This window comes from Passer domesticus, chromosome 1 (genome assembly GCF_036417665.1).
Source record: "Passer domesticus isolate bPasDom1 chromosome 1, bPasDom1.hap1, whole genome shotgun sequence".
In the NCBI taxonomy this organism is placed as follows: domain Eukaryota; kingdom Metazoa; phylum Chordata; class Aves; order Passeriformes; family Passeridae; genus Passer; species Passer domesticus.
The window spans coordinates 42,266,547-42,281,954 of NC_087474.1; the positions used below are offsets into that span (position 1 = coordinate 42,266,547).

Here is a 15,408-nt window from a genome sequence, read left to right on the forward strand (position 1 = left end):
TTATTATTAGCCAACTGTAAAATGCAGGTTGGATCATAGAAACAGAAATGCTTTGTCGCCTTCAAAATGTAGAGATGGATTTTGTTGGTAGAGAGGAGATGCAGTCATGATGGTTTAACTAAGAAAGAGTTGTTGTTTACTTATGATTACTAAGATTTTATTTGTGGAACTGTCAGCCTATTTGACATCATCAGGGGTGCCAAATTTGAGTTATCTTAGGAGCTGTCTAAAGCACAGAGTGTGCCCATTTTGGCTGCCTATTCTGGTAGAATTTACTTGTGTAAGTACTGAAATGGAGTGGGGTGAATTTAAGAACTCTTTAGGTGTTTTATGTATTAAAAAGTACAGTTAATTTATATAGATGAGTTTCTGGCTGCAGACTTTTATTTTCCTTGTTTTTCTTGTAAAGATAACAGACAAGAACCACTTCAGATGTGGTGACTTCTCCATTTTCTCTGTGAGGCTTCTGAGTCTGACAGAGCTTCTTTGTCAACACTTAATGAACACTGAGCTTTTTAAGTACATGTCTTAAATTTTTAAGTGTATTTACTGAAATATTACCAAAATCTTTGCAGAAAGTATGAAGTCTAGTTAGCTTCTTCATATTTAATGCAGTAAAATCAAACCTTATCTACATATAGACATTGTACACACATATACCAGAGGCATGCCTAATCTCGATTGCTTCCAAAAGTTTTCTTTCTAGAAGCAAATGCCTTCCAGCTGTGGGTATGAATTAGAATTGTGTTGCAGAAAACCAATACCTTATTTACAAGAAGTATACTTTCTTGATTTCTTCTTCTGGGAATTAATTTAAATAAGAAAAACACCTGTCATCTTGTCTGACAGCTGATGACAGCTTTAAGATCACTGAGTGACTAAGATGACAAGCTATCCGTACACATCAACACATCAGGCTTTTATTGCTGTCTTGAGTGTGCAAGAAACTTGTAGTAAGTGGTCTTTAACAAGGACTCATCCTGTTTGTCAGTTCTGTGACATGATTTTTATGAAGGAAGGGGTAAAGGCCCATGTCAGCTGAAGATGAGGAGATTGCAGTAGGTATTGCCTGTCTGTGTTCCATGAAGCTTGTCTGCAGAGATGGAAACAGATCAAAGGGCATGTTTTTCTTCATCACAATTCCTGATGGGGATTAGACAAGTTTATATGAAAATTCAAACATTGCGAGTCAGAAACTGATTGTTCAGACTTAGGAAAAAATTTTCTCATGAAGAAACACAGCTTTCCCCCCCCCCCCCCCCCCTTAGATAAGATGAATTATTGTAGCTTTATCACTGTCAGGTTTAACTACTGTAACTTTACAACCATGCTCTATTGAATGGGGAAATTACTAAAAGCACTGTGGAAACTTCCCTTGAGTCTGAAACTTGCCTTTCATGTATTGAAAAGTTTGGGGAAATTCACCACTTTGTTTCAGTAAACAAACATTATATTCTCTAATAGTCTTCAATATCTCCTTTGGAAAAGACCTATCATCTATTTTTCATTAACTGGTAAACTAAATAGAAGTGGAATATGTTGCATTGTCTTTTTAACATTTCATCAGGAAAATCATGGCAAAATGTGCTTTCTTATAGTGCCCTGCACTATATTTTCCCTTATATTTTTCCAGGTCAAGTTAACATTAAACATCCCTATTCCAGCTTCTGTATAGAGCTAATTCTGAACTACAAATTCTCCTATGGCACATTCATATGTTAAGATTGCAGAATATTAAAAATTCCTACATTTTCTCAACATTTTCCCTGGGATTTAGGGTCTTCCTAAACAAACGTTAAATGCTAAAGGATTAAAAATCATTCAAACAGTATAATTAAATTCCAGCCCCAAATCTAGATTTGTATTTTTCACTCATGCTCAGGCAAAGGACAGACTGATCTTTAGGAAAAAAAAAATGGACAGCCTGAGTTTATCACCGGAAACACAGCCACAGAAATATTACTCTCTGTGATTTTTCTCATGCCTCCATGGAGAGACTTGGGCAGAAGCTGCAAATGCAGTTTCTTGCTGCTCCTTATTTAATATATGAATCTTGACCATATGCTCTGAGTGGGTTTGAAATCACTTAGATTTGATTTTTTGTTTATGTTTGTTATTATGCAGTAATCCATAGCACTGAAAACATGTTCTTAAGAAAACAGTGCAGTAGGTAATTAGTGGGAGAAATATTTCAAAACAGTATTTTTAATATGTTGCTTAATCTATATGGTGACTAGCATATTTGTTTGATTTTTAATGCATTCCTATTGTTTACCCATATTTGCCTCATCATTTCATGTTGTCAATAGGTGGTCAATGTTACTATTTTGCATTTAATGAAATTTTAATGGCATTTTGAATGTTACATATTTTTCTAGTTTTATTAATATAAACATTTCCTTTTTTTCCCCCTCTAGAAAGGTCCTAAAGGAAATCTCTGTAGGAAACCTAAAGCCTAATGAAACAGTTGAAGCAAATCTGGAAGCACAACTACTCTCCAAATTAGACCATCCAGCCATTGTCAAATTTTATGCAAGCTTTGTGGAGCGAGATAGTTTCTGCATTATCACTGAATATTGTGAGGTGAGACTGAAGAAATTTGAAAACATGTGTGTATTAAAATAGGGTCTTCTAAGAAGCCATTTTATAAAATATTTAACTTTGAATTTTAGTCTTTAATTGTTCCTTGTGGCATCACCTTCTACTTGTTAGGTGTGTTCTTTTCAGATAAGGAATGTTACCTGCTCAGATGAGACTCATAGACAAATAAACCACAGAAGAAGAAATAGGTAATTTTGTGTGCAAGTTCTTTTGTTTTTACAAGGGCTACAAGAAAGACATGCTGCCAGATCTGTAGGAGAACTCAGAAAAGTTGTACCACTTGCATGTGATAGGTGAGAGAGGAGGAGATTGTGGGCATGGGGGCACGAAATAAAATCTGATATAAATGAGGAAGGGAAAACTTGCTTGTGGTTTGGAGGTGATTACAAGCTTAAGCCTGATCACATGGATGATGAGTTTGGCAGCAACATTGGCTTTATAAAATGAAAATCGGTGGGAGTCAAAGACCAGAGTGCAGTGGATACAAATATTAAAGCAGGATTTTCTACAATATAGTTACCATAAATTTTTTTGACTCCAGCATTTGGTTTAAGAACATTTTGCTGGAATCTGTTGTAAAGCTTTCAAATAAGAATTTAAGCATATTTAAGCCAGTTTTTAGTAGTTTATATAAAACAAGCGCCTACTTTGTATTAAATATAAATGTGTTCTTTCACAAAAAATCTGTCATACATAAAGTGATCTTTTTATGAAACTGTGAAGCAAACTCTTCAGTTGTGCTCTGCTAGACATGCTGAAAAGCTGTGGAAGATAATGAACTTAGACTACTGGGTTACCTGCATACAAATCAGATTTGACTTAACTAATCACACTTCTTCAAGACTTTAGCTTTCATGGGCATAATTAAACAAGCACCATTCCTGTCATTTGTTTCTTCCTTGGAAGCTTTCTTTAATGATAGTTAAATGCATATTTATTGCTGGGATATTTAAAAATTAAATCTGAAATGTTCAGTTCTGTGATACAATCTGAGTATGTGTTCACATACTATTTTAACACATGCAGAAGCTTTTTGTGCCACTCCCTGAATGTTTGACAGCTGGGGTTTGAGAATATTGTCAGCTCTTTGAGGAAATCCAGAGCTCAGGACTGAAGGATTATTCTAACTGTCCAGCTATTCCCATGCACTTACAGTTTTCTCTCTACTAGCAGTACAAAATGACCTAATACCAGATCAATTAAAGATGTAGGAATAAAGGAACCTATTTCAGCAGCACAATTAAAGATGTAGGAATAAAGGAGCCTATTTCAGCAGCACTATAGTGTTTTTTCTCTATTCACTGCTTTTCACTTTTGACTCCTTTTTTTTTTTTGTTCATTTGGCATAAAGTTATAGGTGAATAAAAAAGGGCATGTGATAGCAGAGTAATCACAAGCATCACTTATTGGAGCTTTGGGGTTTTTTTATACAGGCAATATAAACTACCTTACATGACATATTTTGGTACGGAGTTACCCTAAGATTTGGGAGTCACATCCTCAAGCAGGTGAGAATGTATTACAGCAAGGCAGGTAAAGGAAGAGAAAATGGATTAATTGGCTATGCACTGAATCTTTTCAGTTTTGAGTCTGCTAGGTGAGGTCAGGATGACACCTGGCCCAATAGGATGTGCTTCTGACTTTTCCCCAAAGGTCAGGTTCCGTGGTATCATTGCATTTATGCCATTACAACGTATTTCATCGAATGCTCAGTACAAAGCAAAGTTGCACACGGTGGTATAAAGTTTCTTTTCTATTTTAGTGGGAGTATTTCCAGAAGGTATACTTTTGTATTTACCTATCTATAACCTGCCTTTGAATGTGGTGGGATTTGGGTGTTTTGACCTAAAAGATGCCTGTTTAAACCATCCATAAATTGAGAATGAGAAAAATGTAGTACTACCTGATTCTTGCTTGGAAGTCTAGTATGTTCTGTCTCTCATGCGTAGAATAATTACCAGATTGGCAGTAATTGCTACTCTTGGGCAGGCTCAAAACAAAGAGCACACATTAAGTTGGCATGGAAACGGAACTACCCCCCTGAGCTCTATTCTGTTTTCTCCAAAGTACTGTGACTTATTCATTAGCCACGGTGCTTTGTTCATTCTGGCATGAGTAGCATGGAGCGAGCCTCCAGTGCAGCTGCCCCGTTCTGTACCTTGTCCTGTGAAAGAAAACCAGTGACATTGGTCTCCATGGCTCAGCTTACATCTTTTATTACAACTGAATTTAAAATTATAGAAAAGTATATTTGTTCTGTTTTGGTCTTACTTGTTGAGCTTCTTAGACACTTTCCCCAAATGAAAATCTTGTGGATAGTATAAACATTATCAGCTAAGATTGGTTTCAAACAAAAATTCCTTAATGAACCTTGGATTTCATTTTATAGTACAAATTTGACTTCAATAATATACAGTTTTCACAAAGCAGTTACTTTTAAAATTGCATCATTTTAATGTATTATAAAGCAGAACTCCTTGTACTTTTCCCCCAGCCAATTATTTATGTCTCTTGACTTCGGTCTCAGCTGTGATGTGAGTACACATATGCTAAGGAAATCTGAGCAAAAGGAATAACTAAAGCAGTCAATGCCTGTTCACGTTATCAGCTCTAGACGCTAAGCTGTTTTAGATAATTTACTGGTGTGTTTGGTACTCTGATATTTAAATAGAAACTGCAGCTTGGAAACTCCATGTGTACTTAATTTGTTAAACTGTTGAATTCCTTATGAGCTTCGTTAGACTGACCTTCCAAAATGTGAAATTGGTTAACATTTTTTTAGTTTCACAGGAGCAGTACTTCAGCAAATCTTTTATGATGTATTTTTGTTTTCATTTTTTTAGACAAAAAAATCAAGGGTAAATTAATTGTAGGACATTGAGACTACTCTTCTCTGCTTGAAGATAAAAAGCTATGCAGTTATGTGAGGGCACATGTAGTGCATTATCCAAGTGCTTTTGTTCTCCTTAGACCTTTTGCAGGAATTGCCTGTCAGCTTCAGAATATTCACTGCCATAACTCTGTAGGTGCTGCAAGTACTTTGCATTTTTCACGGCAGTGTGTTATTGTGAGAGGGGACACATTGGGTCAGGGAGAAAAGGTGATTGGAGCCTGCTTCACTTCATCTGTCCTCACCTGGATAGTACACAGTCTCCTGAGGCCAGCAGCCAGCTGACACATGTTTGAGCACCCCCTCAGTCCTGGGCTCTGGATGGTTTGGGGCTTCTGTCTGGAACAGTTTATTTTATAACAATGACTCATTGTTTTCAAGGTGCGTGAGTAGACTGAGCCACAGCCCATCTGGCTGCCATGCAATGGACTACCCAGCAAGAATTTTTCTTTCTTTCTTTCTTTCTTTCTTTCCTCTTCTCTGCTGCAAGCCACCAGAGGGAAGCTGCTGAACATTTGGAGTTGCAAAAGGGAAGCAGCTGCTGAGAGTTCCAAGTTCCCAGAAGAGCTTCTCTCTGGGCTGCAGTAGGGCACCAGATGGAGAGCTGAACCCATATTCCCTTCCCTAGTGTATCAGATGATTCAGACATTTCAATTAAAAAATTGCAGGACATTGTCAAGGAACACATTTTTGATAGATGACAAAACAGATTTGCTTTGTTTTAACACAGTTTGGAATGTTGTAACTTAGAAATCCATAGAAATTACTGTAAACTCATGTCAGAAGCACAAGAATATATAGATCTGCAAGGACAGAATGTGCTTATTTTGTAGCAGCACTAAAAAGCACTGGTGTTTGGAACAGAAAACCAAGAAATGCTGAAGACATAAAATGGTGAGAGTCAACAGTGCAGAGGAATACAGGGATATGATGGGAAATGATGGTACTGTACAGTTGTACTGGCAAAATAGTTTCTTGTATATGGCACATAAAGCTTCTGTGGAATGTATAATGTAAAAATAATGATTTATGGCTAATAAGCTGTCCTGATGTAAGGTAATTAGTGACTAGAATGTAATCAGAGTCACAGCCCCTTTGCTTTGGGGTTAGCTACCTCAACACATTGCTTACCATTAATGTGTGTGCATTCTTGTAGGGAAAATTAATTTATTTTATAAACTGGATAAACAATCAGCTGACAACCACTTTTATTTTTTTGAGCAAAAAGAATGAGTTTCCTGGAAGTCTCAATATCTTCTTTCATTGTGTTGTTGTACAACTGGTATTTGCAAATATCTGGATTACAGTTTTCAAGTGGTCTTTTTCTGGATATGTTTTCTGGTTTATTGGCACTCCCTGCTGTGTCCTATTGTTCCATTCCTAGTGCTACTTCAAGGTCAGTTGTTGTTTTAATGAAGAATCACAATAACATATGCTACATATTCTTGACGCTTTTAAATCTGCTTTGTTTCTGGTAAAAGTTTGAAAGTGGGCGAAGTATCATAATTAAAGAGACTGTATTTTAATTCTTAAGAGAACAACATGGTTGCTTTGATGCTGACATGGTTATTATAACATAATAAATGAATGCCACTTGAGTATGCATTGTTTGATTGGAGTGGAAATGCTTTTCTCAAATTAATGAACTTACTCAGACCGGTCAGGGCAGATTAATTTTACCTTCCTAAGTGTCTGTGTCATAGTCAGTCAATGTAGGCCCTCATCATAAATCTTTGCAGAGAAACAGTATTCCTACAACGTGATCCATCCCTTCCAAAGGCAGGCAACTAGATGACAGAGATAATTGCACTAAACAGGTGTGTATTCCTGTAAAGGTTTGGGCTGACCTGCTCGGATGCTGAAGTTGGCTGACATGAAGGAAGAAGAGTTGGAAACTTTGGTGATCTTGTGTGACACTAAGAGAAAACAACAAAGCCAGACTGGTTGATACCATTTTGATCCTCACTTGTTTATGCTTTTGGTGCTAGATTTCAGAATTCACGTGCATATATTGATTTTACAGACCTACATGATAGGATGCCTGAAGGTCTAAGGAAGTGGAGTCCTGTACTATGATGAAGGAGATAGCATTTTGAAAACTTACCTTAAATGTACAAATATGTTGTGATATTTTTCAGGGTGGAGATCTAGACTTTAAAATTCAAGAGTACAAAGATTCTGGGAAGATGTTCACTCAAAGTCAAGTAATAGACTGGTTTATACAGTTGTTACTCGGAGTCAACTACATGCATGAAAGGTACAGACATTTAATATGAGAGCATTTAGCTTGGGAGGGGACTGAGTGGACTTACTGACTAGTTGGAGGTATTCAAACAGAAATGAAAGTTCTGTTCACCAAACACTGTAGTTAGTTTATGTCAGATACCTCAAGTGTAATTAATTATCTACCCTGCAGGAACATTATGCATTACACCTTTTAGCAGGACAATGGTAAATGTCTTCCAGCATTTAGACATGCTTTTTTCACAGCCAAATGGAAAATGGAGCACAGTAGAAATAGTTCAATATTGTTAGAAGAAAATGAATTAAAAGTTAAAACAAATCACAAAACCAAAGTTATCTTTTTAAAGGGGAGTCAAGAAGCCCATCCTGCACATATTTAATGTGAAGCATCCAATGGATATGCTTGATGGACTCCCAGTAAAATCAGTGGAGTTACATACATGCATTCTTTGAGAAGAGATGTCACTTTTGATAGCACATCAAAGATTAACTTAAAAAATTACTGCAGGTCATCCAGATATGAGGAGATCACACATGGTTGGAGCAGGGGTAATGTATGTAGATGAATATCCACCTGGTCATCTCCATGAGTTTAGCTCTTGCCTGCAGTGTGATTTAGAAAGGCTGACTGCAGTGATGGAAAGATTACCCTTTGTAATTTTCCTTATTGCCAATGTGCTGGACATGTACAATGCCTGTCTGGTCCCTTTCTGTGCCATCCTGTGCAAAGATTGGGAAAAATTTGCTTGCCTGAATTTTAGGTACAACCAAGCAGTAGGTAGAGAGGTCACCTGTTGTCAAGAGCAACCAGTCCTGAGCTGAACTGGAGTTAAGTGTGTGGGATGTATTTGACCTAAACTGATGGATGCCTAATGAGTTTTTTGCCAGTGTCAGACTGTAGAGGGAGAAGGGCAGAGTGAAATTGCTGCCCAAGATGCAAGAGCATTTTTGTTCCTAAATGCCAATTTATCTAGGGCTTGCACATGAAATGCTGCCCTGCCAGTGATGGGAGGACACAAAGAGAACTCTCTTGGGTTGCTGTGCTCTTCAGCATTCACCTCAGGCCAAAAGGACAGAGGGAAATGGAAATAAATATCCTGACAGTTTAACTGAAGTAAACTAAATCACACTAAACCCCAAATCAGTGTGATTTGGGTTTTTTTTCTCCCTTGAACTTCAATTTATCAACTTTTCATTAAAAGTTTTGGTGCCCTGGAAAGTCCTCTTTTGGCAAAATCCTTTCTTTAACATCTGTGTTTAGAAGATGCATTGTGCAGAATAATAATATAAACATTGCATTTGGCCTGATGGTCATTGTAGGCCCCTTCCAACTGAGCTACTTTTGTTCTGTGAGTTACTATTTTTGTCTTTCATTTTCTGTATTTTCTTATTCCTCTTTTATCTCTTCTCTCTCTTTTACTTATTTTCTACTTGTTCTCAAATAAGTTCCTAAAAAGAAACTTTATTTGGTAAATATATATGTAACATTTGATTTCCTGTGAAGTCAGTTAGCTCTTCAATTAAAGCAATTTGATTTTCCAAACAGGATTTTATTTTCTCCTTTTCAGTCATAGCTAATAGTACCTCTCCAGACACTTACAAATAACTTGACAGTTTTAATTTATATATATTTATTTGTATTTTGTATTATTTGGCTATATGTATATAACTTATTTCTTATTGTACAGAGTCAAACAGTAGCTTAAATGGAAAAGTTTAGGCTTAAAAGAATTTTAAACTACCTACAGAAATTTGAAATACTAAACCATAATAACAGCCCTCTGTTTCTTTATACAGGAGTCATGCATGATTTCTTCTCTAGTGACATGGAAAAAACTCTAATATATGGTTGAATTATGTTCTAATGCAAAGAAAGATTTTCCCTAGAATTAGAAGCTTGAAGTGTTTACAGCCTGTGGGTTGGTCCTTCCCCATGCCATTCCTAAGAAAACTCAGATTTTGTGGCTATGAGGTTTTTTTTTTTGTGTTTTTTTTTTTTTGGTTTTTTTTTTTTTTTTGTTTTTTTGCTTTCCCAGAGCAGCAAAAATTATTTTTATGGTTTTAAACATAGACTATTCACTTGTCCTTCTTGCACAACTTTAGTTCCACACTTTTTGAAAACTCCTGTGCTGGAAACTTAATATAATTTTTTTAAATTTTAAATTTGAAACTTGAGATCAAAGTTATCTAGAAATGAATAGATTCAATCCTCATCTGTCTTTGATATAAAGAAAGGGAGAAGTTAAAGAGAGAGAACACAGTTCAATGGTCTTATCTCAATGGAGACCTTTAGCATGAAACCATCCTGTAGTGTCTCATAGTACACACAGCCCACTGCATGTCAGTGCACAAAATTAATGCCACAGCAATCAGGCAATGAGGCCATTGATTCATTTAACCTCAATTTGAATAAGGCTGGCCGTTATGTTGCCCATCATTTTGCTAACCTTTATGAAGAATTTATGAGCACAGAGTTTTATAAGGTTAGTCTTTATGCAAACAGCAGATAATGCAGGGTTCAGACTCACAGAGAGCTTCTTACTCTTCTGCAGAGTTCTTCAGATAGAGGAAGAGAAATTAACTGTGCATGATTTCACAGCAGTGCTGTACTTCAGCTTCCCTCACCTTCACTTGCAGCTCATTCTGTTACAGGCAGAGCTTCATTCAAGGAGGCTGCCCACTGCTCAGGGCTTGTCCTGTTCTCTTGTGACTTTGAGCCAGCAAGCAGGTACTCTACAGAGCACAGATATGGGTATATTTACGGCCCAGATTTGAAACTGTCCTCAAGTGTTAATTTCTACCCAAAATAACTACTCAATAACCGCTTCACTGTCCATCAAGTAAAGTTCTGCTGGAGCCCAGTTAATTCATGTTGCCTTTATAGGTCTGTCTTTTCCTACAATAAAAAAGTTTCTCTGATTCTTTAACTGGATTTACAGTGCAGGCTTGATATTAATTTCTTCCTAGTATTAAAGAATTCTTTTCAGGTGAGTTTTCAGCTGGTACCTTGTTTATCTTCAGACATATCACAGCAGAATAAGTTGCATTGCAGTGAGAGATATCATCATGGAAAGCTGAAAAAAATCATCCCATATATTTGAAATATATGAAAGCATCTCATAATTTTTGGTAATGCAAATAAAATACATAACATTTTCATCAATATGTTGCAAAATTACAATAGCATTACATTGTAATTCAGACTAATGTGATCCAAACATTTTTTTTCCATCTCCTTTTCAAATAATATGCTACTGAAAGCATTCTGGATCATTCTTTTACTTCAATATACCTGTCATTACAATGATAGGTATTCAGGAAAGTTTCAGGTTCAAAAATTCTGTGGTTATATTTCTAAAAAGGAATACTATTAAAAGAAGGTTGAAATCCACCAATTTTCAGCAACAATGTGCAAGAATAATTTAACTCAGTGAAAGCAAGTTCTTTTAAAGGCTCTGTGTGATGAATGGTAAAGAAAGTCCTTATGAATCTCAATTAACACAGCAAGATTTCTGTAAAAGTGTGTGTGTATGTATATGTACAGATATATATATACTTATGAAAGATTAACAAATATCACCTTAGTTTAATTTCCTTACTGATGTATTGTATGAGTGTATGTGTGTTGTTCAGAGAAGTTGTCAAATAGAGAACAAATTATTTATAAACAATATTTTATAAATATGGGTGGAGGAATATTGAATAAAAATGTCATTTTTCCCAGTGTGCAAACCTTTTTCTAATGAAAGGTATTACTTGCAGGACAAAAAAATTGAAAGAAAAAGTGAAAAAAGATTGCTATAAGAAACATGAAGAATTCCTTTCCTTTGCCCATAAAAATAGAATTTTTTTTTCATGCCCAGTCTGTGTACATACTGCAATGCAGCCTAGTATTATTTTTCATGCTTTTTCTTTTTCCATTTGTGAACTGAGTATATTAAATTGCTTATTTTTTTCTCCTACTGCAAAAAATATTTTCAAATTAGTTGTGGACAGAATTGGGTATTTAAATTTTGCTGTAGAATGCATATTTTCTAATCTTAATATAGAAACTATTTTGGAAATAATTTGATTATATCAATGCCTAAGACATTTATAATTCAAATTTGAGATAATCCCTGAAGATTGCTCAAAAAATTGAAACTGAGTACCGTATTTGGTTTTGCTGCCCTCAAAAATCTTAGAGCATTAGTTTCTTTCTTTCCATGATCCAAATGGCTGAATGACTACTGCATTTGCATTAGGAAATACAGTTTCTGTAGCCAGTATGTACCTAATGCCATTCTAACCTCCTCCTGAGCAGAGCTGATGACTAATCCTGTGTGTTAATAATAATTTCAAAGTGGATGAATTCTAGTTTAGGTGAGGTTATAGACAGCAATGCTTTTGGAAGCTTTATTAACAAGAATTAATTTAGGATATGTTTTCCATACCACAGAGATACTTTGCTTTCCTAAGGGGCTGCAGATTTACTGTCACACATGTAAGACCTATAGAAATTAAGAAGATTCTGTATGTCCTTACATGGTGTGTAGGTTATAATGGTTTTTGTTTCAAACTCTGGTGGAAAAATAAGTCTGTAAAAGCTAATTGTTCTGTTCCTTTCCCTTTTAATCTTTGTCTTTGTAAAGGTCTTTCATCTTCCACACTGTTACTGTAAAAAATTGAACTACTAGCTTAGGCTATATACATATTTGTCTTTGAAGTAATACGTTTGTTTTGTAGGAGTCTTCCCTTAGCTTTGAGAAGCTCTTATTGCTGTTTCTCTCATCTGTTATTCTCTTGTGAGACATCTCATTCTCCTGGCAGAAAATAAGATGTAATGCTCTTAGGCATGTCTTCCTATCTGACTCATCTTTTCTCCCTTCCTCTGCAGCTCATGCTGTGTCTGTATCTGTATTCTTCAGCTGGGATCCCCAGGTATATTTTTATTATCCTGCTGAGGCTCTCACCCTGCATGGGGGTGCCTGTGAATGCACCTCTGTGAAGCTCCTTAATGCCATTGTCCATGGATTGTCACTGGCAGAGTTAGACCCTAGCAGTGGTGGGCTGGCCTTTCTGAAAAGGGCTGAAGTTAAATACCTGAAATACTGAATACATGACTCTCAATGATTCCAGCTGGGTGAGGTTGAATTTCTTTTTCTATTCCAGACGGATACTTCACAGAGATTTGAAAGCCAAGAATATATTTTTGAAAGATAATCTTCTTAAAATTGGTGAGATTTCCATACTTTTAAAATATATATTTTCATGTGATAGAACAGCCCAGCAGACATTTTGTCAATAAGGAGATTTAAAGAAAATCATGTCTGAAATAGTATTTTGATTTGTAGTCAAACATTTATTTGACAGTCAGACACAGGAGAGGCAGTGAAATCTCTAGCCTTGAGAATGCTTGGCTGGGCCTGGACCTGAGCAGTCCCATTTAACTTTGAGCCAGGAGTTTGAATCAGATGACCTTCTGAAGCCTCTTCAAACCCACGTTGTTATATGATATTTTGCTTCTGTGATGTTTTAATTCTGAAGAATTATAGAAAATAGTTTTTCCCATTTTTTTAAATACTAGCAGAATTTTCTGGATGTACAGTCACTTTATCATGTCTGACAATAAAAAAATTAGGAATACATATATGTTTATATTAATAGATTATTTTTTCTCCTGATATTTTTAGGAGACTTTGGGGTTTCTTGTCTTTTGATGGGTTCATGTGATCTTGCAACTACTTTTACTGGGACACCATACTACATGAGTCCAGAAGTACTGAAGCACCAGGGATATAATACAAAATCTGACATTTGGTGAGTAGTCATAGTGCTATTTTGGTTGGATTAGGCATTTATCTCCACTAAAACTATTTCAGGGCATTAGGATCAAATGTTGCAATCTGAAGCCTTGCCCTTAAGAAGTATATAGTTGGCTTTTATTCTGGGTTATCTGAGACTTTAAAGGAGAATAAGATTCAGGTCCATTCTCTGATGTGATACAGAATGATTGTAGACAAAGTTCAGGTTTTTCTAGGAAGGGGGAAATATCTTTTTTTCTTGAATTGAGATAGGTGAATTGAAAGAAGCAACTTTCTGTGAAGCTTTAGGTGGATGAGCAAAGTGATTCTGGCTGAGAGGATAGCAGAAGGACCTTCTTAGGAACTACATTTAAGAACATTAGCTAATGTTAAAAGCAAGAAAGTATTTGGAAGTGGAGCTAAAATAAGAATAACTGTGGTATTAGAAGAGAAACGAAAAGGCACTCTGTTTTAGAAGAGTCTCAAAGGTAGAAAGAAAAGTGTTAGTTCTGCATTTAAATGGCATAAATTCTTGAGATCAGAACTTCTGAGGTGATGATTAAAGGATCAAGTTTAGGAGCTGAGGTCTGTTGAAAGACTTTAGGAATCTTCTAGATGCGCAGGTACTCTTCCAATTCTTCTAAGACGAAGAATGATTTTTTTTTTTTGGAATAGCAAAAATATCTGGCTTGTTTATATGTGTGTCCTAAAGCATCTCATGTTTTAAGATTATAGTTAAAAGTGTTGAGTTTTTAAATTTTGTCATAGTGTTTGTGTTGGTTTTTTTGGGTTTTTTCCCTGTAGGTATGTATATCAGAAGATTAATTTTTTTAATAAATATTTAAAACCAGGAAAGTTCCTTTGTAAAACATTTGGCCCCTGTAATATAATTTGATTGCTTGATAATTTACTCTAGCTTTATCTCAGTTCTGCCTTTTCAAAATAAAATTGTGGCTGCAGGACATAATTCTAGAAGTGGAGAACAGTCATCTATATTTTCAAGTGGTAGCAACCATTTTTCACAGTTGACATATTCAGTTCAGTCAATGGATATGTCAGGAATCTCATCTCATGGCCTTTGTAGCCAACTGCTATGGATTTAATGTCAGATTCTCTCTTGTTCATCTGTAGCAAATATCAGTTAATACATGTAGTCAATAAAAATATATTGGGAGAATATTTCAAAAGATGTCAAAATAAATGAATAGATAAGCCCGCCTTTTGTGCTCTTCTACCGTAAGGAATAATTTCTTTTATTGCAGTGCAAATAGAAAGTAAAATACATGTTTAAGTTCTATTTGTGGTTACTAGTGTCAATCCGTATAGATCATTGAAGTTGTATAGAGTAAGCATAATCAGAGTTTGGTCCAATACTTTCATAAATCTTGGGTTGATCACACTCAAAATTTACAAAAACAGTGAAAAAGCCCCCCATCCCAAACTCAGTAGCTACCAGCTTTCTGCTATACTTTCTGCCTTCTGTGATCTTTCCAAAGCATTACCAAGAGCACTCACATGAGGATGAAACTGCCTGCAGCAGGAGCTTCTTGGCCCACACTGTAGGAGCCCTAAGGTGGAGGTGTGCCCTGACTCAGAACTTCCCCAGCCCACAAACCCCTTCTTTTTTAAGCCACAAAACTCTTCCAATTAGGACTCATATTTGATTGATACTCTTGTCTTTTAATCTTTTAATGATGATTCTGTTTGATTTTTTTCCTCTGTCCCCATTTAACAGGGGCCAAAAGACAAGAGGACACTGAGCTTACAGGGGAGCCCACCCTGTAGGCTCCAGGTGAGATTAAATCCTTGGACCACCGTACAGGAGGTTTTGTTGCTCATGAAGGATCAAAGACTCATAGAAGGCTTTGGGTTGGAAAGGCCCTTAAAGAT

The 15,408-nt window shown here is 36.0% G+C and overlaps 1 protein-coding gene across 10 annotated transcripts in view; it reads left to right on the plus strand.

Annotated features, from left to right (window-relative positions):
• Positions 1–15,408, plus strand: part of NEK11 (NIMA related kinase 11) — an 81,738-nt gene that overhangs the window by 14,334 nt on the left and 51,996 nt on the right. For 5 of the 10 annotated variants that reach the window (XM_064415993.1, XM_064416001.1, XM_064416006.1 and 2 more), the window contains exons 3-6: positions 2,418–2,583; positions 7,630–7,748; positions 12,887–12,951; positions 13,408–13,534. In XM_064415993.1, the coding sequence (XP_064272063.1) occupies positions 2,418–2,583; positions 7,630–7,748; positions 12,887–12,951; positions 13,408–13,534 (477 nt within the window). Of the gene's footprint in view, positions 1–2,417; positions 2,584–4,063; positions 4,110–7,627; positions 7,749–12,611; positions 12,656–12,886; positions 12,952–13,407; positions 13,535–15,408 lie in introns of those variants that run through there. The other 5 variants (XM_064416012.1, XM_064416013.1, XM_064416011.1 and 2 more) reach the window with 4 other exon arrangements.